This window comes from Hermetia illucens, chromosome 4, assembly GCF_905115235.1.
Source record: "Hermetia illucens chromosome 4, iHerIll2.2.curated.20191125, whole genome shotgun sequence".
NCBI classification, from domain to species: Eukaryota; Metazoa; Arthropoda; class Insecta; order Diptera; family Stratiomyidae; genus Hermetia; species Hermetia illucens.
The window spans coordinates 85,233,623-85,258,120 of record NC_051852.1 but is presented as its reverse complement, the minus strand read 5'-3'; the positions used below and the strand labels follow the sequence as shown (position 1 = coordinate 85,258,120).

General features: G+C 36.9%; 1 protein-coding gene across 5 annotated transcripts in view; it reads right to left on the bottom strand.

Moving 5' to 3' along the window:
• LOC119653542 (A disintegrin and metalloproteinase with thrombospondin motifs 1) overlaps positions 1–24,498 on the bottom strand; it is a 414,702-nt gene that overhangs the window by 283,584 nt on the left and 106,620 nt on the right. For all 5 annotated transcript variants that reach the window (XM_038058225.1, XM_038058222.1, XM_038058226.1 and 2 more), the window contains exon 3: positions 2,613–3,074. In XM_038058225.1, the coding sequence (XP_037914153.1) occupies positions 2,613–3,074 (462 nt within the window). The remainder of the gene's footprint in view (positions 1–2,612; positions 3,075–24,498) is intronic.

Below are 24,498 nucleotides of genomic sequence, written 5' to 3'. Positions count from 1 at the left end.
TCGTCCCCATGCCCGCATTCTAGCGATACATCGACTCCCATAGCTTGCATAGAATTGAAAACGACAACAGACTGTGGATTATTCAGCTGGCACGGAAAGAGATCCAAAAACAAATGTAGGTCTCTCTCGTTGGGACCATTTTTAAGTAAATTGACGACCATTTTTAACCAATATAGACTCGGATCACTATCTCGTTAGCATGGTTCCCCATCAGAGGTAACAACTGATAATCAAGGGAGAGTAAACACCGAAGCTAGTCATAACAAAGTTCTTCGTAACACTTATATCGACAAATGATCCAACCTGAATAGCATTATCATTGGTAAAGGCACAAACATATTTGGCCCCAGCCGTAAAAAAAAAAATCTCGGAACGGCTGGTTTGGCGATAATTGCAAGCAACAAGTTTGTGAACTCGAGAAGTACAGGAAGTAAGTACACCAGGCGAGGAAGTTTTATAACAAAGTCAATAAAAAAATCGGTAAGTTGAAGGACAAATGTTGCCACCGGCATGTATGAAATAAAGGCTTCGTGCAATTCATCGGTTTAAGGGGGTCATCCCGTGTGTCGGATCCGAAGAATCGAATTTTTTTTTTGTCATCAATTCTATCTAAATATAGTGTAGAATATATGGGGGGCAAGGTGATTTGTTGATATGTGGAGTCGTTCGGAAATTACAGGTAAAATGTCACATGCCTGGTTTATGCCGATCTCCGTAATAAAGGGCGGATTTATCGGTCACAATGACGTTCAAATGACTGCTAAAATCATAAGAATTGAAACCAAGGCCTTATATGTGTTTCTTCAAGAAACCTATCGTTTATGAACTAGGTATGGCAGATTAATCGTCAGTTAAAATTGTATAGTTACAAATCGCATACTACTTTTTACTTTACCTACTTACTTTCTCGAAACAGCAAGTTGAAAATCTGCTGCCACCATAGCTCAGAATCTATCTAACGAAATTCTTTGAAATTTTCATGACTTATTCAGAACATATTTATACGATCCGCAAACTAGGATAATTGCGATTCCTTCAGTATTTTTTTCTTATTCATTAAAGAAGTCTTGATAAAACACTAAATTTGAAAAAAAAAGTTTAACAAGGCAACAAAAATTTAACTTTTTTTTTAATAATCTTAATTTGCGCACGGTAAAATGCCGCTTACATTTTTTTCTTTAAGATGCTCAGAACGCCCTCTAGTGTCGCAGCAGAAAAATATTTTGTTTGGAGATGTATATATATAAATTGCTCTATATTTCAATAATGGACTATGCTATCGGGCTGCGAAAGTTACTACACATGTTCAAGATACTAATAAATATATGATGAAAAAATCGCATTGAGCATTATCTGTCCATACATAAACACGGAAAGCGCAAGCTCGCTCCGGGTCTGCGGAAAGTATTTGGATAATAGATAAGCGGATGAACAGTAAACCGGTTTCGTTTTCTACAAAGATAGTAGGCAGTACAACACTTCTGGAGGTATAACGTTGGTAAAACCTGACCGAAAAAATGATAGCATAACTCCGGCTTGAGGCAACGTACTTTGTACAATCCTCAGTTAAAACATGAATAAAATGCTGAGATGAGGGAAAGAGATAAATAAAGTACGGTTGGAGTTACTCCAATAAGTTTTGATCCTATCTGATCTCTCTTGGTGACAGGTCTTGCGACAGGCTAACCAAGAGATCGCATTACATGAAAAATGATCGTGAAGAAGAAAAAACATTTGTGATTACCATCTATAAGATGCTATCTTGCTAAGCCGGATTGCCCCTACGTCCAGGACGGCTTTCGAAAACAATGCACTAAAGAAGGGAATAGGTAATAGAAACGGAACAGGCATTTTTCCCAAAATGTCAGGGCTTTAATTTAAAGTCAAAGGTATACTTCGAATTGAACCAAAAAAATCTACCCGCTTTATTTTATACTCTTGAAAAGGACATGACTTAAAAGATTTGTGGTTATTGCGTTCAATTCAAAAGAAGGAAACCAGAGAATCTTTGCTCATATTGATTTCGTGATTTATAAAACTTTTTCCACATCGATTATCATGTCTTTAAAGATTAAAAATAGTGTTATGACCATGCGTGTTTAGCCAAGGATAAATTCAAAATTGTGCATGACTGACTTATTGTATCTTACAGGAAATAGTACAAACTCTAGTCCACCGTACCACTTAATTGCTGTGCAATTTTTCCTCTTTCATTCAGATGAAGTTATTTGTGGAGAGTAAAAATTTGGTATCTGCATCTTAGTTTCAACTATAGAAAATCTCAAGAAGTTGAACATTACCTAACCTCGAGTCAAGCTTTAGGTAACGGAATAATAATGTATGATATATGGTAATTTCTTGGGAAGCAAAAGTATATTTTGATGGTATAAAATCAGATCTTCAAAGCGTTAGCTTCAGACTTTGCGTGAATGGTATCTTAGTAGGTTGATAATGGCTGATGCTGTAATAGCAGTTCATTAGATAGTCGTTTTTCAGCGGATATGCAAATTAAAGGAAGCTATAATAGTATCAAAATTAGAAATTATGTCACAATGCTCTAATAATAATTATATCATATTTGGTTGTAAACAATGCGGTTAAACTGAACTTACATCATAAACTTCCTCATACTGCACGCCCTGCGTAGCATTTGGCTCACTCCTGACGGTCCACATGCGTAGTGACTTGGGCCCATCTTTGAATAATCCTTCCGCCGGTTTCAAGGTTAAGTTTAACACATCACCAAACGCACTGAACGAAACATTATGCTCTTTGATCTGACTTAGATCTAGATTTTTCAATTTTTCACTGAAATTTTTATCACTTAAACTATTTTCACCGTGTTGCGTTAGGCTCAACTTTAATTCACTATAATATGGTGATTTACTTAAATCCTTCTTCACATGATGCGATTCTTTCGTGTTGACATCGTCTAAAGTGTTGATGCTTCGTTTATGGACCGAATGCAATACGCCATGATGGTTGAGTTGTACAAGTTGATAGTCGGGCACAGAATTGTGATCTTCAACATGAAATACTGATTTGAGTTCGTCGACGGTCATCTGATTGTGAACCTGAAAATAGAATTAATGGATTTTGATGTTAGCGATTAAATCGATTTATGATTCAAATGCTTATATTATCGCTCCCTTGACTTAAATTATTTTCAGGCTTTAGAATTAAATATTTATTTATTAATACGTGCGTATTATACAGAGTGTCCCGTTTATGAGGTCACAAATCTTAATGGTGGATTGTACCACTTGTTTAAGGAAAATGTGTCTCCGGAATGCGCCCTCTTCCTTTTACCGTTACATAGTTATAATGTTTTTCGTGAATAGTGTCAAAAAGCCTTCCCAAAAAATCACGATTTTCCACTCCCCCAATAATTTAATCACAGATTTGATACCGTTTTCGGAAACTACATTAAATTTCTTCTAAATGGATATTTTTCAATTCCAAAGGTCATCATCATATATAATATGATATAATAGTTCAAACTTTTAAGAAATTCCAAAATCGGTTCTTTATTTAAATTTCAATATTCATTATTGTAACGGTACTTTAAACTTACAAACCTGTCAAGTTGATAAAAGTTGCTTCATTATGTTAACTTTTAATTGACATGTAAAAATGATTGGGTTAATTATGGAAAATTTAGGAATATTACGCACGAGTAGGACTCAAAAGTAACATTGGGAACGGTGAATTAGAGAAAAAAATGTGCCAAAGACCGAACCGAAAGAGTGATTACACTCCCGAAATGTGGTGGGTACATTCTTTCGATTATTTTTATTACTGAAAGAGGACTGGTTCGAATCAAAATTTCAAATTTCCATAGAAGAAGAACAAAAATTGTTTGGAATGATTTTCTATATTGTTTTTGCAATTTGGCATATAACACAAACGGTAGCCGTGTAATTTACTTATTTCTACCAATGTAAACTGACCATCTATGTATACTGAATAATATGTACTATTTAGATTTTGGAGATGCTTAAATTTGATTTAGATTTTCGCCGTTAAAAAGTGATTTTAAAATTCGGAAAAAGTACAATTACTTGGAAGCTATATTCTACCGACTCAATCAAAGAAGAAAAGTGTTCAGTGTCATCAGAAACCCGAGGAAAATTAATTTGTCATTTAAGTATTAGAAATTATATATAAAAGTGAAGAAAAAAAACTTATTAAACTTTTCTTTCCTTTTAATTCAATTGTTTTTGAGTATATAATCATGTGTTATGGGGTTTTCTATGTTTTAGCTTGAAAAAAAAAACAGCACGCAAAAGGTGATGAAAGGTCTCATAGCTTTTTGCATTTTATTTTTAATAAACCAAACACAATGGTTATACAGTTTATCTTTGGACAATTTTAAGTCAATTGGTTAAGTTAAGAGAAACAATGTTTATAATTGCAGCCCTTCCTCGCTTATATGGAGGGACCTTTGAACTCTCCCCAAAATATTGCTTTCAACTGCATGCATTGGGTTTCATGGTCTCCAAACGTCCACCAAATTTCATTCCGATTTTAACTGCTTTTACACAAAAGCTTATAACCTTGTCTGAGGAGAATATACCACGGAAGTTCTGTACAAGGATATTTACAGTTAGATTAAAACACACTTTCAAAACGATTTGAAAAACCCGTTTACTAGAAAATCAACTGAAACATTTCATGGTGCAAATTTTACAGGCACCTCGTCTATTGTGGAAATTAAATTAAATGAAGGACACCATTTTGGAAGACTTTCATTTCATCATTTATCGCTCCACATATTCCATTTTGTCGATAAAAATTCTTTTTCTGCATAGAAATGGAGCAAGAAAACAAAGCAATTGTTTTTAAATAATAGTGTAGATAATTGATGGAACGTGGTATACACCGTCATTGGTTGTATATATTGTTTTTCCAAATAGTTGGTATGGACTTTAACTAAAAAAGGCTTGATGAACATTTTTCCTAAAATGTTACCATTGTGTAAAAATCATTATAAACAAATAATTGAATATACTTTTTTGAATTACAACATGAAGAGATTTCTAAATGCAATGTTAAGTGGCTACCTGCAGTTTCATAACACTGTAAAACCTTATTAATTGCGTACCCCTAAATCAAACAAATTCCTTTGTATTTCAATGAGTTACATTCATTTGAAAACTGAAATTTGGAGCGAAAAACCCGTAAATGTAGAAAAGTGAAATCTGATTTTTCATCAAGTATCAACGCTTGAAAAGGTGCTGTTTAAAGGAATATATATCAACACATAGAACTCTGCTTCTCATTGCACAATAGTTACCCTTCCATGACAGTGCAGAATTTCCGTATCCCGGTCCGGCATCACTAACAGCGCAAAACAAATAGCTTTAAGGTGAAGTTTTACCAAAATTGAAATAGAAATAGAAGAATAGAAAAACAAAGATAGTCTAGAAGGAGTGTTTGAATTCTCGTCCGATCCATTTGCTGTCCCATACAAAGAACATTTTTGAACACATTCTTAACATTGTTCAAATAACCGTAAAACAAGCTGGATTTCTCAAAAACAGAGGAAGTACTGAATACACGGTGCGCTCTTACTCATGGAGAAACACAGTGAGAGGCTTCGCCTACTCTACATTGCATTTCTAGATCTAGAGAAGGCGTTTGACCGTATGCTACACATGCCCATCTGGTTAGCTTTGCGACAATATCTACTGCCGGCGAAATTCGTGGGCTACCGGTATTTATTCCCACCACTCTTCTCTATTTTTGTTATGCACACTCTCATACGTATGTTTAGCCCCTTGCACACTGCTCCATATAGATGATCTTTGTAGCGTTTCATAACAAAGTTTGTCTAGAGCAATTAGTTTAAACACGGTATCAGAATGAATCTGAATAAATAAGAAGTGGAACAAGTTCTATCAGTGACGGTGGCAGGGTCCTGCCAAGAACCGAACAATTTAAATATTTTGAATCAAGGCTATCACGAACTGGTAAACTGCGTTTTGGAATTGTTTCACGCATTTGCGCAAATTGCATGAAATGGCGTTTCACCCCTAGCGTTCTCTGTGAAATATGCATCTACGACCACCTCATGTTCAAAATTCACCGCTTCTTTTCCTCTTTGGTTCTGAATGTTCGTCGACTATAGAAGATAATGAAGGGCGCCTCGTGATAATGAAAAATAAGATGTTACTCTGGGCTAGTGGTATGTCACATTGTGATCGAAAAATGAGGGCATCCGTAATCGATGTAGGGCTGCATCGATTGTGGAAAAATTGCTTGTAAGGCGTCTTCGATGATATTGTTCTGTAACTAGCGCTAACAAGAACTCACTTACCAAAATTGGTGCAAACATCGAAGCCAATCGAAAACGAGCAAAAAGCAAATGTTGGCCCTGTCGATTCAATCCACATCAAGCCTATGACTGAACAAAGTGGCGCAATCGACCAGGATGAGCCAAATCCGCATCTGAACGAGACAAGAAGGAGAAGTGCCTTTTCTGTGAACATTTTTTCGAAATATAGCATGTAGGGTATCAGATGAAAGCTCTCATCTTTCGAAGTAGGACTTACTTTTGAGAAAAGGTTGAGGAGAGGGAACTGAGAGAGTAGACCATTTATTTCAGAAGAAAAATGGAAAATTTAAAAAAAAATTGCGATGCTGTTTGCATAATAGAGCTAGGCCTCAAAATACTGCCCATCCTGTCTTATGTTTTGGAAATTTATTATTATCTCCTGGCCCATTTAAATTCATTCTAGAATCATAAAATTGTAAATCCGGAAAGTGCAGGGAATAACCGCACCTGCCGTGGAAGTTTTGCCAGACCACCTGCACCAATGGGTTTATCAACTTGCGGCCAAGAAACAATAAGTTAGGCATTATTTGCACCATTCAGTGCGGTGCAACAATGGTAGAGGCATCACATTGTTGGAGAGTTCCATACGTTCAGAACATCATGTGGCAATCGATGGAGAAACTATTGGAATATGGACATTAGTTGCGCCACCTTTTAATTGACATTAAAACTGCTTATGACAGCCAGGGTAAAATTGTACAGGACCATGAGAGAATTCGCATTCCCACGAAATTGATGAGATTGACAAGCTGACGGACTGATCCTGATCAGTATGAAAGGCCAGATAAAAGCAGAACGCTTTCCTCTCGAGACCTTTCATCACCAACAATGGTCTAAGATAATTTGTTGCACTCTTAATCTGGCATTGGAAAAAGTGATCCTTCATGCTGATATCAACGCCAGAGGCACTATGCTCTACAAGTCCATTTAACTACTGACCTATGTTGAACTTATTTGTAATTATAAAAACTGTTCCACTCTAAAGGTTTCACCATAGGGTTAAAGTTCTTACTGTAGAAAGTCTTCTTCTTTTTCTTCAGCCCTTGTCCCGTTCACAAGCGGGGTCGGCCTGTCGTGATCGGCTTCACCATTTGGCTCTATCGAATGCCTAATCTGGGTGCAATCTCGAGGCTTTCAAATCCCCATCTGTATAAAGTACTAACCAATAATCATGTATTCCTAGAAGATTCGGGTTCTTAGCAAGGGAAATTGGGAACTCATAAAAGCGTTCAAAAAAAAATCTTTTGAAGAATTCTCGGCCCCCTACAAGGGAATAGACGATTTTGCAGCCTATATAATGAAGAAATTTATGAGCGACACCATGACCGTTTGACTGCGAATAAAATGTAACTGAATAGGCTCCGAAATTCTGTGGAGACAATATCTGGCAGAGGTGGAGCGATCGAGTAGCTTTTAGGGATATCATATAGGTGGACTTGATGCAAAATCGCAATATTTGGAGTTCCTTGCATGATGATGATGGAGATGATAGTTTGCCAAAAGTATATCTTAATACATGATCCCCACGAAACCTTGTACACTTTAGAAGAGGCACTTGGTCTTTTTGGCGCATACCTCAGATGTTTGTGGGAGGCGCATTGTTTCCATTGCATGGCTTATACACAAATATGTCTGTCAAATTTTTTATGCGCTCGAAAGAATTTTTTATAGAGCGTCTCCTGACAAATTGCCTTTCTGTAGCTGATGCTGATTGGACTGAGCTTACGATAAAACTTAGAATTCAATTCAATGTTTGTCACTTTAAGGAGACCAAACATTTTGCCGGTTTGTGGATCACCACAAATCACCACATTTCTGGTATCCCATTTTTAATGCAAGCAAAATATGACTCCAATCTTCATCTTCATCAACCACGCAACAAGCGGTATCCGGTCTAGGCCTGCCTTAATAAGGAACTCCAGACATCCCGGTTTTTGCAGAGGTCTACCAATTTGATATCCCTAAAAGCTGTATGGCGTCTTGGCCTAGGCCATCGCTCCATCTCAGGCAGGATCTATCTTGTCTTCCTTTTACCATAGATATTGCCTTTATAGATTTTCCGGGGTGGATCATCCTCATCCGTACTTAATAAGTGACCCGTCCTCCGTAACCTATTGAAGCGGATTTTATCCACAACCAGACCGTCATGGTATCGTTCAGAGATTTCGTCGTTGTATAGGCTGCGGTCCCCAATCCTAATGTAATCTTTTGCCCCTCTCCAACCCTATGTTAAAATACATCGTAAATAATGTAGGTTTTCGAAATCTTTTCCTACTTGATTAAATTAGCAGCTAAGGTTACTCGCAGATTAAGAACCTTTCAAATTGGAATATCCATGTTCGTTAATAAAAAATGTTGGGTCAAAAATAATTTAAGTTATAAAATATAAAGAATATATTTATTTATTTATGTCAGTGCGACGGAAACTGTACGTGAAGCTAGAAAGAGAGGCTGTGTATTCAAGTTTCTTGATACAAAAGGTTAGAAGAAGGAAAGCAATAATTGAATAGATTTGATGAAGTCAGTCAGTTCTAAAAAATTCGAGGTTCTTGACATAAGGAAATACAAAAGCTTTTCAAACCCGAAGCAACCATTGTAAATTACTCCTATGTTAGTTTTTCAGCTTCCAGTTATATTTTTTACTTTCTTACTTTTTTTACTTTATTTACTTTTGAAGAGTCACCTTTGCAAAGCTATTTTAAGCTAAAGGAAAGCAAAGAGGTAACTTCGGATTGTGTAATCTCGTATGACTGAATATTCTGTAGCCTCTTGAAAGTGTCGGAAGTTATATACTCGTCATCCTCCTACATTTCAAGATGATAATGCTCGAGTTTATACAAATAGTGAGAGCTTGTTGCTCAACGAATTCATGTTTTGCCATGTCCCTTTTACTCGGTGCGTGTAAGCCTAGTGGGGAACTTTCAGGGAATTATTCACGTACACAAGAACCACAAGTAGTATCACAAGTCTCTCTTTTTCAAGAACAAAAATTTCATTTATCTTAAATTACAGCGGAAAAACCAAGCAAATCAAAGGTGGTCCTATAGTTATGAAACGACCAAATAAAATGAAAAGTTGGTTTTGGATAATTTGCAAGTATAATTACCCCTTTAAACTCTACAGTGCGATTTGTTCAGTGTACAGTGCTACTAAACCAGAGATTGGACTCTTTAGACTACTTTCAACCAGTTACAAAGTAAATGTCATTTGTCAATCAACCTTTGTACCTCATTGCAGCTTAGGAAATCCAAAGCTTAATTCTAATCGTGATAGCTGATGGTTAAACGGTCATTGCACAACCGTTGGTCTTGCAAAAATTATCCACTAGAACTGATAAACAGCATAATATGATTTATAACCTTGTATTGGTCAATCAATTCTATTCTCATCGACAATTCTAGTTAGTGATTGAGTTAGTGGTTTTGAAAATGAATGCTTATTTGATAGGAGCGTTATGGCTTAGTCGTGAAGGTGAATGCTTAATTGCGCCTTTAGTTGCACTTTCGTAATTAATCAGATCATAAGTCGGTGGCCATTAATTTCAACCTAAATTCAAAACTATTCTTACAAAATATGTTGTGCTAACTGATCGAATATGCAAAAATGTTTTATGTAAATTATGTTAGTTGGCGACAATAATGTTGGCCAGCGAGTCAGGTCTGAAATAAAATCATGAAATATTGAGACAAATTGAAAAAATCGTAATTATGGTGTGTAAACTTTAAATTACTATGAATTGTTCATATGTATTTCACTTTTTGTCGTTAAATTGAATTGCAATGGTAGGATTTAACAAAAGCTTGGAGCGAACGTTATACAGTTTTTTTTTGCTTTCGCCTGTATTTATTGTATCGTTAAAAGAATCATGCGCCTCTAACATTCAATTGAAATAGTATCTCTAACCCGAGTTTTCTAATTATGTTAAGGAAAATTAAAAAAACAAGAAGAATATCGATGAAAATAAAGATGGCAGGGGTTTTCTTATTTGATGGAGACCTTTTGTTAGAAATTATTATACCATTGAAAAATTATGTGGGCGCGTCTTCCTGTTTTCACTTCAGTTGAACTCCTCCAAATCTAAGGATTCAATGTCATAAAAATGAAGACGTTGGGAATGAAAACTTGGATAGCAGAATAAATAACTTGAATCATCAAGAGCTTATTGTCAAAGTGGACCTAGGACATATTGCTCCAGGATTGATGAAAAGAGAAGTGCAAAAACAAGTTTCTTTACTTTCATCACCTCCATCAGATATAAAACTACGTTAAAAACAATCTTTAATATATATGAACATATATGTACACATGGTGAGCTTCATTGTACAGCCCATCTGATTGAAGCATGTCACTAATCCATTAAATTCTACTGAATCGCTCAATTTTTCAAAAGCATGTTAATTTTCAAGTTTATAATTTCAGAAAATTGGTAACAGTATTTTCCGGAAAAATCAAAATATGTTAAAGTTAATTCTTTCGGGTTGAAACAAATCACTGAAAGGCTTTCTAACACAAAATGGCTTAAGGAATGAAAGTTGGTTATTTTCTTATTTATGGAATTAAGCGAGACTAATAACAATCCTAGGATGTTTTAGAATTATATCATCCCGAAATTCAGTTTTCGCATAATAAAGTTAACAGAACTTTGGCTATTTTGGTATTCCTTTCGACCTCCGTATGTCCCTTCTATATCAATTTTCATGAAACCAGGTAACAAAATCTATTTTTTATTTTATTTTGGTCACTCTTTTCTCGGCTGCTACGCAGGCGTCGGCCACGTCCCCAAAAGGCGTCATGAAATCTGGCTGACTGCGGAGTCGTGTAAGCGGATGATCCCAAAGGTTGAAGGCTCTATTGATCGCTGCGAGTGATTGCGGCGTGATGCATTCGAACTCCGGTATCGAGCCATGTCTCAAGAAGTTGAGCGTAGTGTATGCCGTGACAAAAGAGAATTGGCTATTACGCTGGTCGCGGTCGACTTCTCATCCACGATTAAGAACGCTTCACCATAGTTCTTAACCGTATTACATCCGGTGAGGTTATTTATCGCTGCAGCTGTAGGAAATGCAGATCTGCTGCTTCCACTCGACTTGAGAATCCAAGATCTTTCTCAGAGAGTGAAAGAAGGGGATGATCGCTAAGATTCCAAAAAAGGACACCCGGCTTGAGTGTGACAATTGAAGGGATATCTGCCTGCTCCTCGCCGTTGCCAAAATAATAGCTAAAATAATGCCGGAATGCATCGACGAACATCTCGAAAGCGTAATCGACAGAGAGCAGGCTGGTTTCTGTTAAGGATGCTCCTGCATCGATCACACCAACACCTTACGAATTATTTTGGAACAGTCTGCGGTGTTAGATCTTCGCTTCACCTGCTCTTCATCTATTTCGAGAAAGTTTTCGATAGCGTGAACAGCGAATGTATCTGGAGTGTTCTACTTAGAAGGAGGAGGGGGGGGGGGACCTGAAGCGCATTTCAGGTCACCGCGAGCGATGATGCGTAGGAGTGATTGACACGCTATACTCCGCCAAGGGATGAAAGGTATCAATGTATATAGTCATAAATACATTTTGATCAAAATGTCTAGAATTCTGCACTTGATAAGTGTTTTTATTTATCCATCCAGAACCTTAATTATAATAAAATTTAATAAAAATAAGGCCCAATATAATCAAATGAAAACAAAGCCAAAACTGTTAAAATTTCCCTTGATTTCTAGTAAATTTCCAAAGTGTACACGGTGGAATACAGGAGCTTGTTGAATTGAAAGTTAAATCAAATAAAAAGTAAAACAAATATCGAGTTGATTTTTGCCACAGTCAAGTGAAAAGTTTAAAGTTTATTTATATTTTATTTAGCCTACATAGTTTCACAGATGACATAAGGCACTTCAGAATCATGTGGACATAACTGTGACATCGAAAGTATCTTTTCGTTTAATGCAAAACAGCACGGATCAATTATCTCAACCCGTGATAGTTCACACCAAATTGAAAAACCTTTTGAACGCAGGGACTGCTTATAAACTTGTCTGAGGTTAATCAGGTTTGAAAAGCACATGCTCGCATCGTAACCAGAAAGATAACAAGTTGGGATACCGGAAGCTGGGCACGGTTTTATATTCGTACATAGCAAAAAAATGCAGAATATTCCTTCATTAATTGCTAAAATCAAGACATACATATATCCATACATATCAAAGATATCAATATTATGCTAATCCTAAATAAACAAACATTGCCCATCCAAATTGATCTAACGCATCGTCACGCTTTTCCACTTTACTCCGTGCAGAAAATGACGCATGTACGTATTTAAAGTAAATACCACTGGTACTAACGTACGCACATGTCCATCTTATTGGACGCTACCCGCAAACGTTATTAGCACATACATACGCAGATACATATCAGTCTCGAGTAATTCCTACTAACATACAAAAAACTAAAAAAAGCTAAACACGGAAAACTAAAATATTTCCATGGACACCACCGCTCATATAAGACAACTTTTCATGACGATGCTGTCATCAAACACTTCTATTTGGGCCCATACACTATCAAACAAGTTGGACAACGCAACGATATGGCAATGTATGGGCATGTTCCCGAAGCGGAAACAGGACATGAATCAAAGAGAAAAGCTCCTCCTTTTCTAGTCCCGTTGAAAGATTCCGGCGGTCATCATTCCTTCAAACCCCATGGCCCCTCAAAGTAAAGCTATATTCATGTCAAAATGTTAACATGCTTCAAAGGAGAGTATGAAGGGATATGCTGGGTGAGAGGTCCTCTCTCTCAAACCCCATTGAAAAATCGTGACGTCCGGGGGAAGAGGGTAAAGGGGATATCTAGGAAGAAGAAAAAAGTTCCGCCTATTCACTGCCGCTAAAAGTTACGCGCTCCGAATTTTTCATAAATAAGCTTGTCGAGTTATCGTTGTCACGATGCCCAAGGGGGCTTCGGGGGAGCCCCTTGTCTCTTTGTCTTTTCTGGAATTCTTTTTAACTAGACTCATGCGATAGCAATAGATAAAATAGCGCTTAATGACGTGCTACTCGTACAACTCCCAACTTGTAAATAATGTTTGGATGAAATTTTACTAAGTGTATGGGAAATGCAATCGACCTTGCGTAATTTATTTGATTGTGGTTGGGCCCTATTTGAGTGCAATGAATTCACGTGAATTGGAAAAGTTCGTCTCTCCATAACTTTGCTAATAATAATTCAATTTCATTCAAACTGCGCAAGGTCATGCCTTATATCATCCTTTATACCAATGCAGTTTGAACTTAAGGAGGGGGGGGGGGGGGTGTCGCGTAAATTTATGAAATATCATAATATTCAATTATTACCTTCATTTTAGAATGCGATGTATTCTGAGGTCTAAATTTCGTGTTTCGGTTGGATAGGTTCTCAGAATGAAACCTGCTTCACTTTTTGAGGCAAACATTTTGAGCTCTCACTCTCCTATGTTTTACGCAATATCAGAAATAAGTTCAGTTTCGACAAGTACTAATCGAAGTCTTCCATTTGATACCCCACACTATATTTGGGGAAAAAAAGTAAAATCCTCTTTCGCATGTATGAGGAGCCTGCAAGACTAATTTCTTTTCCGCGACTTATAGCTTCGTCTCAACACCACACGAAAACCTGTCGTATGGCTAAAATCAAAAACATATGTACGAGTAAATGCGTCAATTGTGGAGCTGATTATCTAGCAAACTATAGAGGCTGCCGTATTGCGACGAATCAACGAAAATGAAAACTAGCTGAAAGACTGGAAGCTAAGCTCTTCAGATATGAAAGGTTTTCCATATTTTTTATATAAGCATATTTAAGTGGGTATTTATCTTTATTATTTTAGGTATTTCGTTTGCCAAACCATTCACTTTAGTATCAGTATCATACTAAAGTGAATGGTTCATTCGAAGTCTTAGAATGCAAGAAATTTGCACAAAAATAACAACTTTGACCTATTATAACTCTGTTAGCAATAGTGCGATTTTCACCAAATTTGGCAGAATTATGCTCTATAGTATAGCCTATATTACTGCGTACTGATAATTCTAGGCTGGTTTCCCAGCCAATTTCTAGAAAATATACTTAAAATAAATAATATATTATATTATATTAGCTTTATTTAAATAGGTATCGGTGTGGAGAATATTTTGGGGATTAGATATCATGCGCATGGAACACCATATTTCTTTTCAGGTATTTGAGCTGTATAGTTCCTAAGAACTGGTCCTTGGAATAAATGACCTTTTTTCGAACCCCCGCACCCCTTCTTTTTGCAACCAATGTCAAAACTAAGATTGGTTTTGGAAAGCATTAAGCGAAATTTTTCACGTAACTATAATCAGTGAAAAAAAAATCACCCCGCTTTTGCTCGTATGCCAACGTGCAGCTATTTTACTCACTCCACGCAGTGAGATTCAAAGGTTCCACTTTCCCACCAATTTTCGTCTTAATAGACAGATTGACAGACAGATAGACAGTAAACTGATTTTAAAACATAAAACAGAGTAATCTGCACCAAACCAAATGAAGTGGTCTCACTAAACAGAGGCAAGTGTCAAATTGGCCATTTAACAAAACCAGTAATCAGTGCCTACGAACTACGCCCAAATCGTAATCCCAAATAATTGACACCTCGAAGAAAAAGGAAACTTCTTTCGAGGATATGCAGCTATACTAAGATGGAAAAATAATGAACATCATCCAGAGGATAAAATAGGCTACCACGAGTTACAATTATGAACTGCTGCCATTCATACTAACAATAAAGAGCTTAAATTTGCAACTATATATTGTCCACCAAGGTACACCCCCACCCAGTATGGTGTGAAAACTGGTATTCAGACATGAGAACAATTTCAGCAGGTGTTTTTCAAAAGGGTATCCTTGGGCAGACACTCTACTTTTTGTTTACCAGAGATACCCCGCAAGATAAAATCAACATGCTGTTTAGGATAAGTGGGATCCTAAGTCCACAACCACATGATGGTGGACTGGATCAAATGGGGAGCAGCTTAGTTCCACGTTTTTTGGTCCACGGATCCCTAGGTTGGAGCATGGCACCCAAAGATTTAAAAACCAAAAAATCAAAAATTACTGACGGTTTTGTCCAGGGCAGAGGCAACTCTTCAGACGCTGCCTCACCTCTGCCCTGACCGAAAGTGACAACAGGTGGAAAAACGCTCCCTTATATCATTGCAAAAAAACGACAAGGTTGCGACTTATATTGAACTGAACCACCAGTTGTTCGCCCCATTTGGTCCGGTACACCATCATGTGGATGTGGACTTAGGATCCCGCTTACCTTAAACAACTACGCAGCTTTAGTCTAGCTTAGACTAAAACAACTGGCAGTTCAGTTGGGAGGGGGGGATGTCTTTTCAAAGATTTTATTCTCCCTTATGAAAAAAAGAAACAACCAGTGCGGTGAAATAAAAATCCAACCAAATCGTATTCATTACACATATTCACAGAGGTTATCGGAATTTAATGTTATATCACACATTTCGGTCTAATCAAAAACCCAAAATTTACCATGGAAGCGAAGGTGAAATATCCGTCATCAAACTCACGAAATTCAGTAGAGCCTGGCAAAATACTATACAAAACACAATGATCCATTTTCTGTGTAGTGTTTCAGTCAACTCACTCTTTTCAGAAAAAAATTAAAATCCGTGATTGCGTTCAGACTGAAAATAAAACAATATACCTTCATAGGTTTTAATCTATTCACTGACGAAGTCTTCAATTTGAATGAAAATTTCTCAATTTTGTTACTCTTACAAACCTGTACTGTATGAAGTAGTCAAAAGGAAGGTCCAGATCAAAACTTTTAGAGTACAATCATGAGGTCAGTCCTCTATTAAGAACGCCGTCAAGAGATATCGATGTTTGCGTATTGCTAGTGCATAAATTCCTACCCCTGTTTGACGCTTTTACGACAAGCAAATTAACAAATTACACAAAATATTGAAATTGAGCCGAGTGATTAAAGAACTTCTTGAAAAAGAAACTAAGAAGATAAGAAAATATCCCCGACAAAGGTGTAATCTCTTTTAATATATGTACGTATGTGCCCGCCAATACCTCTCTTCATTGGGTACTCATCATATTCAATTATATCTAATTAACTTAGCTTCAAATTTATGCAGTGAAATAATTCCACTGAATTCATTAAAACTCTAGTATTCATTGTAAAAAAGTATTATCTGTGAAGTAGTCGTGCTTGCAAACATATTAAACCGTTTTCAAAATCACAGCTAAAAAAAGCTGCCCACAAACTCACTTGGAACTCACTAAAAAGTGAAAACGTAAAGAAAAAGCAACACGTGCTTCTTTGTTTTTTTTTCGTTATTTTTTGGCTAATTCACTATAATCCGTCATGTATTTTCAGTTTGCAAACAATCCAATTTCATAAATAGATTCACCGTTAATAGATGATTGTAGGATTTGATTTGGATCATCATCTAAACCATTACTCATAGACTGCAAAGTTGAGAGCGTTAAGTTGAGAAGGTACCGCGTTACCGCTTTGGACTACTGTTGATTATCGTGTAGATACAAATGATGATCCAAAGATGAAATATCACGTTTTGAAGATCAATTATGTTCATTTAAGGGATACCTTCAAGGCGAGAAGATTTCATGGTATTTTGATTGCCTACTTGTAAGGGTCGATGGTAATTATCTGCTCCAAGAGGGCTGAATATTAGAAACAATACAATCCAGATCTCAAATATCAAGTTCAGGGCATTCATTATGTAAACGAAACATCAGTAGATATGGATTTATATTTTTCAATGTTTGGATGACTACGATTGGCGTATCACCTTAACATTATTCGCTCCGCATTTATAAGTAATAGATCTGATTTTCATTTTGCCCTTTCACATGGGCAAAACGATGAACTTCACAAAGAATTCCGGCAGCAATTGTATAATGGAGTACGATGAAAGTTCAAAGACAATCACCACCACACCGTAGGTATTCCACGCTCCATTGTTGAATGAAAGTAAAATTTATAACCAATTAAAGACACTCTTCTACAGCCAAGAGTGTTTGTTGCTAGTACCATGTTGTCGCGGTTGTTTCATTTCTTTGCTTCCTATTGTAAAAGAGTTCATGGTTGGTATTGATATGCACTCATCGTACATACAGGGCCTAAGCAGAGCAGACAGAGTAGTGACATTGAAAAACACGAGTAACTAAATAAAATTCAAATCAGGTGATGGCTAAGTTTTGGTATTATCATCATAGTGAAATTTGGGTTTCGAATGCTATTTGGGTGTGATTTCCAGAGATGAGGAAACGTGTTTAACTTTATTTGTATAAGTGAACGCTTGAATATTATAGAGGGCTGTCGGTCGGGTTGATTACAGTAGAATAAATCAAACTAATAATTCGCTTTCTCTGTTAAATCAATTCTAAAAGCAAAACTCAATTGCCAGCCATTATGTCTGAGTATTCTGCAAATATGCGAATATTTAATCAACCAGTTCTCACAACGGCTGAAATGGAGCCGCGCTGTTTTTCCAGCACTTAAAATACGCCGAAAGATTTCGGTCAGTAACTTTAAAAAAAATATGTGTGTTAAAGAATGTCTTGCGTTCTTTTTTATGCTACTCTGCTAATATTATCTTTATTTTTCTAGTTGGTAATTCCAAATACACGATATCATTTGCTGTTCTAACATCAGCAAACCTCGAGGCAGTTTTTATTATGATAAATCCGTTTTGTTTTAGTTATTAGTTGAACATTAAGACGAGATTAATATTCTTCTGAATAAGCAACTGAACTTTTGCAAATAGTAAACAAATTGATAGCAAATGATAAAGCTAATACGAATAGTTGTAATTCTACGATTTTACTAGACTATCGCACCCGGGGTTCAACTGGAATCATGAATCAAAACACCCACGATCCATAACGACACTCCTTTAGCAACTTAACGGTTCCGTAAACTTGACGGAAATGCATTAGATTCCATTATTTGCTTTGATATCTTCAACATTTGAATGTATGTATTTCGGGGATTAAGATAAAACAAAAGTTGCTGATTTCATTAGAAGAATAAGAAGCCGATCATTTTGTAAAAATTCAAATAACTGTTATGGGGACAATGTCCGTTCCATTAGATACTCACCCGTGAAAACTGAGGTCTACATTTAGATACTTGGATCGTATTAATTTCTAGGTAGTAAAATGTATGTTATTTCACAATTTGCAAATAGAAGGTATAGTAGTGGAAAACCGGTGGACTGACTGCCGAAATGAAATCATGACGGAGTAAAAAGAGTAAAACATTGAAGGTAAAACTGAAATGCTCACTGCTCACCTTTTTTGGGGGAGTAGGGTAGGTGAATGCATTTACGCTCACAGTGTTGGACTCCCAGTTCGGTACGTCGTCGGACTACCAACTAAACACCTCCCCATCGTGAGAGAGCTAGCCTGGAACCGTTTGTTACATTACTTCGGGCTAGTCCCCGAACTCTCCCGCCTTGCGGAGCCTTCAAATCAGTTGCTCCCCTCAAATGTGAACATCTGGAAGGAATATGCTTCATGGCTACTTCGCCCCATTGCAATTTGACGAGTAAGTCCCTGAATTGACGACATAGATGAGATCAAGCTATTTAAACGTACAAGTGCAAAAAATGAAAAAGAACATTCTTGAAAGAAAATCAGAAAGAACAGGAAAATGAAATCCTAGCACAGTTGAAAGGCTACGGGCAGAATGGGTCCCGTTGCTAACAGATCCGATGAGAACAGCGGTCAGGTCAGGACTATCTACATACATATGTGGACATGGTTTCAACTATTGCAAATGAGTACTTATCTCAATTCAGCAAAATATAACGACAATTATTAAATCAGAATACAAATTGTGTCAACGAACTCTTCAATTCGTCGTAGGATCTGAAGTTCACGTCTCTGTACAAATCCTCTAAATTTTGCATCTTCCAGACACCTTCGCAGCTGAAATAGGCCCAAATGCGTATCATAAAATAAAGACACCTATATTATTGCCTATTTTTACAACTGATTTTAATTCTTCTGCCTCCCTAATAACAAAGATTAGACCAAAAGGCCAAGTAATCAAAAGAATAGCAGGTCGATGTTTCACTCCATGTACACAATTTATATATTCCTAGCTTTGAAGTATGAATGATATTAACTAGCTTAAATGTAAACAACCACAAGTGAAAAACACCAAAGCTAAACTCAAACATTCTGCTACAAAACTTGATCGAATTCAGCCAGTAGGACCCCAAAATTAGCAAAAATAGTGGAAGAATAAGTGAATGCTCTTCCCCCAACTCGCAAGGCTTCAATTAAAGACAACGAATTACCACTGAAGGAAACGCGGGAGCCGTTCACTCAGCAAGAGCTGTATAGAGCGGCAAGCACTGGTAAACAAGTCGGGAGACCTTGTGCTTCGCGTATATAAAGATTTATGAGTGAGCATTTGTTCCATTTGTACGTAGCTCGTAATCTTTATGCATTCAATTTGTCCGACCACCCAGTTTAGTATGACACTGAGGTTTAAAGTCTTAAAGTGAACATTTTGACAACTAATAGCTTTGTTAGTGATAGTGCGATTTCCACCAAACTTAGCAATATCATGCTCTATAGTGTTACCTTTATTACTACAAAAGTTGATGATTCAAGGAATCAATTTCTAAAAAACATGAATGAGATAATACACTCTTATCAGCTTTATATAAACAGGTATCGGTATGGACAGTATTTTGAGGCCTAGATACCATGTGCATGAACCACCATATTGTGCATCTCTTCCTTGCAACCTATGTCAAGACTAATGTCGCTTTCGGAAACTACTAATCGAGATCTTTCTTTTGATATCTCACACGCCTATACTCGGCGAAAAGAAATTTTTACACCCCCTTTTGCATGTAACCCTTTCTGTTAGAATAGGTGTGGCAGACAGACAAACAGACAGTAAACCGATTTTATTGAGAGTTTGTATTACACAAAACCTTAAAAAATCAAAGCCCAAGGATTGATAAAAGCTAGTAGGAAGTGATAATAGTTGCCTTATCATCCGCACACAAATTTTGCAGCTTATGTACAATGTATGCTTGTTAGAAAGTACATTCTCTAGATGTCGGAAAAGAGGAAAACTCACTGCCAAATGCAAGCGAAAAAAAATCGCCCGCTAAGCCATTCGCACTGCTTTGTTCGTTGAATATGAAAGCTCCAAGGACGACTTTGTAGGAAACCCCTGCTAAACGGTGCCAATTACTTTGAAGGATTTTGGTTAGCATACTCCGTCGTAATATACCAGTGATGGATAGTTTCGAGATTTCAAAAGTTGTGATTTCGGCAAGAACTGTAGACAAAAAAGAGCGAAGATGTGAAATTGTGAAATGAATTGGACGAAGATGATTCGCAAACACAAGAACAACTCGCAGAGCAATCGAACGTAAGTTAGCAAGCTGTTTCCAAGTGTTTATGAAAGATAGCGAAAATTCAAAAATTCGCATATGGGTACCACATCATTTGAACAAGAGAGAGATGGAGAAACGAAAAAGCACGTGTGAAATTTTGTACGCACGACACAGAAGAAAGTCGTTTTTACTGGCAATGAAAAGTTCATTTTTTTGCAGGATCCCAAGCAGAGAGTCATGCGTAGATAAAATCGCACTATCCACATCGATCGTAAGACCGAATCTCTTTGGCATGGAGACAATGCACTATGTTCAAAGGGACCAGGAGGGGGTGGTCTATTATGACCTGTTAAAGCTTAGCGTAATGGATTACTAGCGGCTATCAACAACAACTGAATGCTATGAACTGTTCGCTGTTTGAGATACGAAAAGAATACCAAAAGAGCGAAGACCAGGTAATTTTGCTGCATTACAATGCCCCATCACATAGGACAAAATCGGTTTGTAACAAGTTGGAAGCACTCAGCTGAGAAGTTCTACCCTATGAGGTTTATTGACTAAATTTGACTCCTTTCGATTAACACTTGTTTGTGACGATCACGCACTCGTTGAGCAATGCTTTGGTTTATCATATGATGTCATAATTGCTGATTCTTAAAACAGGTTCAGAGCACCTTAGTATCCAATGAATATAACAAAGAGTTTCTTAAAAAGCACGCAATGAATAAGAATCATAGATAAAAATTTAACCAGGCGATGATTCCATGGCTAATATGAGGAGTATGGCTTACAACAAGCATATGCCATTAGAGGTAAGTTTTCAAATTTAGATATATACAAAGATAGCAAAGAAAGCCGGCTAAGCTGCCCTTAGCAGACTGATGGCTAATGGCAATATAGTCGAATACTCCTTATTGCCATGACAACACATTTCATTGGATGTGAGATATGACTAGCCAAGAGAAATGATGGTCTCAGTTCGACGAACGGCAGCACTAACATTATCCTTAGCATATCAAGATATTTCAGAGCGATCGCATTCATAATCATTGTAAACATTCCTATTAATCAACTGGCTTTAGATCGGAAAAGACGATGGATAGTAACACACAACGAAACAATTCCTGCTTACCTAAACATTTTCAGCCACGACACTATACAACAATGGCAAGAGCGATGACAAAGCGTATCCATGCCTCGAAAATTCTACAAATTAATTACCCTCACTTTGATACCCTAAAGTTGATGTGTTTGGCAGGATCCGGAAAAGCAACACACTTTTGAAGCGGATATGCTTCCCAAGAACTGCGCAAATGACAGTCAAACTGAATTTCGAAGGTTGATCGTTTCGCTTCGTAAAGTTGATTGACAAAAGGTAACTCCATTTCCTTGTCATTATCGTATTTAAATGTTGCGCAACATAATATTCGTTATAAAATAAATGCAAATACGCACTACAAACTGCGAATAAATTTTGCTTACTCATCCCTTAGGTAAGCAAAAGGTATTTTCCACGAAATATAAAGTTTGTTGTAATCCAAAGAGTTCGCCCAAAGATAGAATCTATCATCTTATGAACTTTGTATAACTTGATTTGTGCGTATGTTAGTAATAAAAGATAAAGCTGAATCGTAAAGGTATTTAATAAATCTGGATACAAAATGGAGGAGAATAAAAATACAAAGAAGAACAAAGAAACTAATAGAAATTCTAAAAAATTCAATATAAATATACGAGAGTTGAATAACTCGCAACTAATTGTTATTGCGGCGTGACCTAACAAATAGCGCTCGTTTGTATGTACCATATGCACCTCCCCTATTCCTACATTAACGGTTTTATTTCGTGATTTCGGTTTTGAATAGTGGAAGAGGGGATTTATTATATTTATACCCACAGATTAAGAGCTTATAATGTCGCTTTCGGTAATGTTGCTCCGCAGGGTAGAGGCGCTGAGGCAGCGTCTGATGAGATCGCCTCTGCCCTGCGATCGAAACCGCATAGCCAATATTATAATTTTTAAGATATAGGGTAGGGCTCCTTGGTTCTGTTAAGCAAACTTAAGGAAAACTCCTCCCTCAAAAGTTACCATTGTCGTATTTTTCTTTTTCACCTGCGTTGATCAGTGATCAGTGCGTTTTGTCGTATTTTTCCAATCCTATGCTGTTATTCCAATAATGGGAGCGTAGCCACCAAATAAAATTTTAAACTGTTTACAGACAAAGGAAAGCCACTAGGTCATTTTCTTAATTCAAAACCAGAATAATATAAATGAGCGATGAAGAAAATAGTATGGGCAGTAGAGATAATATACAGAATGGTGACTTGAGCAAACCTTTTCTATTATATAACAAGTCGGAATACCGGAAGCTCGCGCTTCGGGTATAAAGGTTTTGTGTTATGTAAGAGACGCACATTTCTCTGTCCGTATATAGCTACAAATCCAACATAATCCTTCATATTTTTCCAAACTACGAGACATACGTACATATTAGAGCCATAGATATCATGCTCACCCTAAACAAACAAACTGCCTATTACCTGCTGTACACATATATGCACATATCTAAATTTATCGTACCCATATTTCCGATTTACGTCTTATATCTATCTGAATTAGGCACTAGCGCAAAGTTCATTAGCACGCATATATTATATGCCTACATATACACATGTCTGGTTGACAAATAACTAAAAAACTAAAACAAAATAATTGTCTGCGACCCAATTCATAAAAATTCATTTCGTTGTGGTATTGACGAATTGATATGTGATGATGACGTCATGCGGGTTGTAGAGTGCACGAAATTCACAAAAAATTGTAAAGTTTCACCCCCAATAACTTTGTTAATAATAGTTTGATTTTCTTCAAACTTGACCAAACTGTGCATTATATTCTTCGTTACACTCATGCCAAATTTTGTATTTCTGGGATGAACATAAGGGGGGGTGCCGGGTCAATTTCTAAAATGTGGAAATATACTATTATTAACTTTATTTGTGCAGATATCGGAACCGGATATATTTTGAGGCCTAGATTTCGTAGAGATGCACCACTGTGATTTTTTCCAGATTTTTCGGTTGGATAGGTTCTGAGAACGAGACCTGTTACACTTTTTGTGGGTCATATTTTCAACCCTGACTCCCCTATGTTTCATCTAATATCAAATATTGAACCAGATTCGAAAAGTACTAATTGAGACCTTTCATTTGATACCCTACTTGGCTACATTCTGTGAAAAAAAAATTTGCACCCTCCATTCACATGTACGGAGAGCCCCCCCTTAAACTTAACGCAAGATGGCGCCACTTACTGCATGTAAAGGGATCACCAGATTACATACTCTCACCAATTTTCGTGACAATCGGTCTAGCCGTTTCCGAATAAATCGGGTGTGACAGACAGACAGACAGACAGACAGACAGACAGACAGACAGACAGACGGACAGACGGACAGACAGACACCGTCACCATTCTAATAAGGTTTTGTTTCACACAAAACCTTAAAAAGGTGTTCAACTCTTCAATAGTGTTCAATGCGGTAGTGGGTGAAGTAATGGCTAAAGTCATCGAACACCGTGAAACACCACCTTCGCTAAAAGTTCCTGAAATTCCGCATGGGGCACTAATTTTTTTTTAAGGTTTTGTATATAACAAAACCTTACTAAAATCGGGGACTGTAGCAGCGACTGTAGGAACTGCTCATGCATACAGTGGGTTTTTAGTTTTAGTTTAGTTAG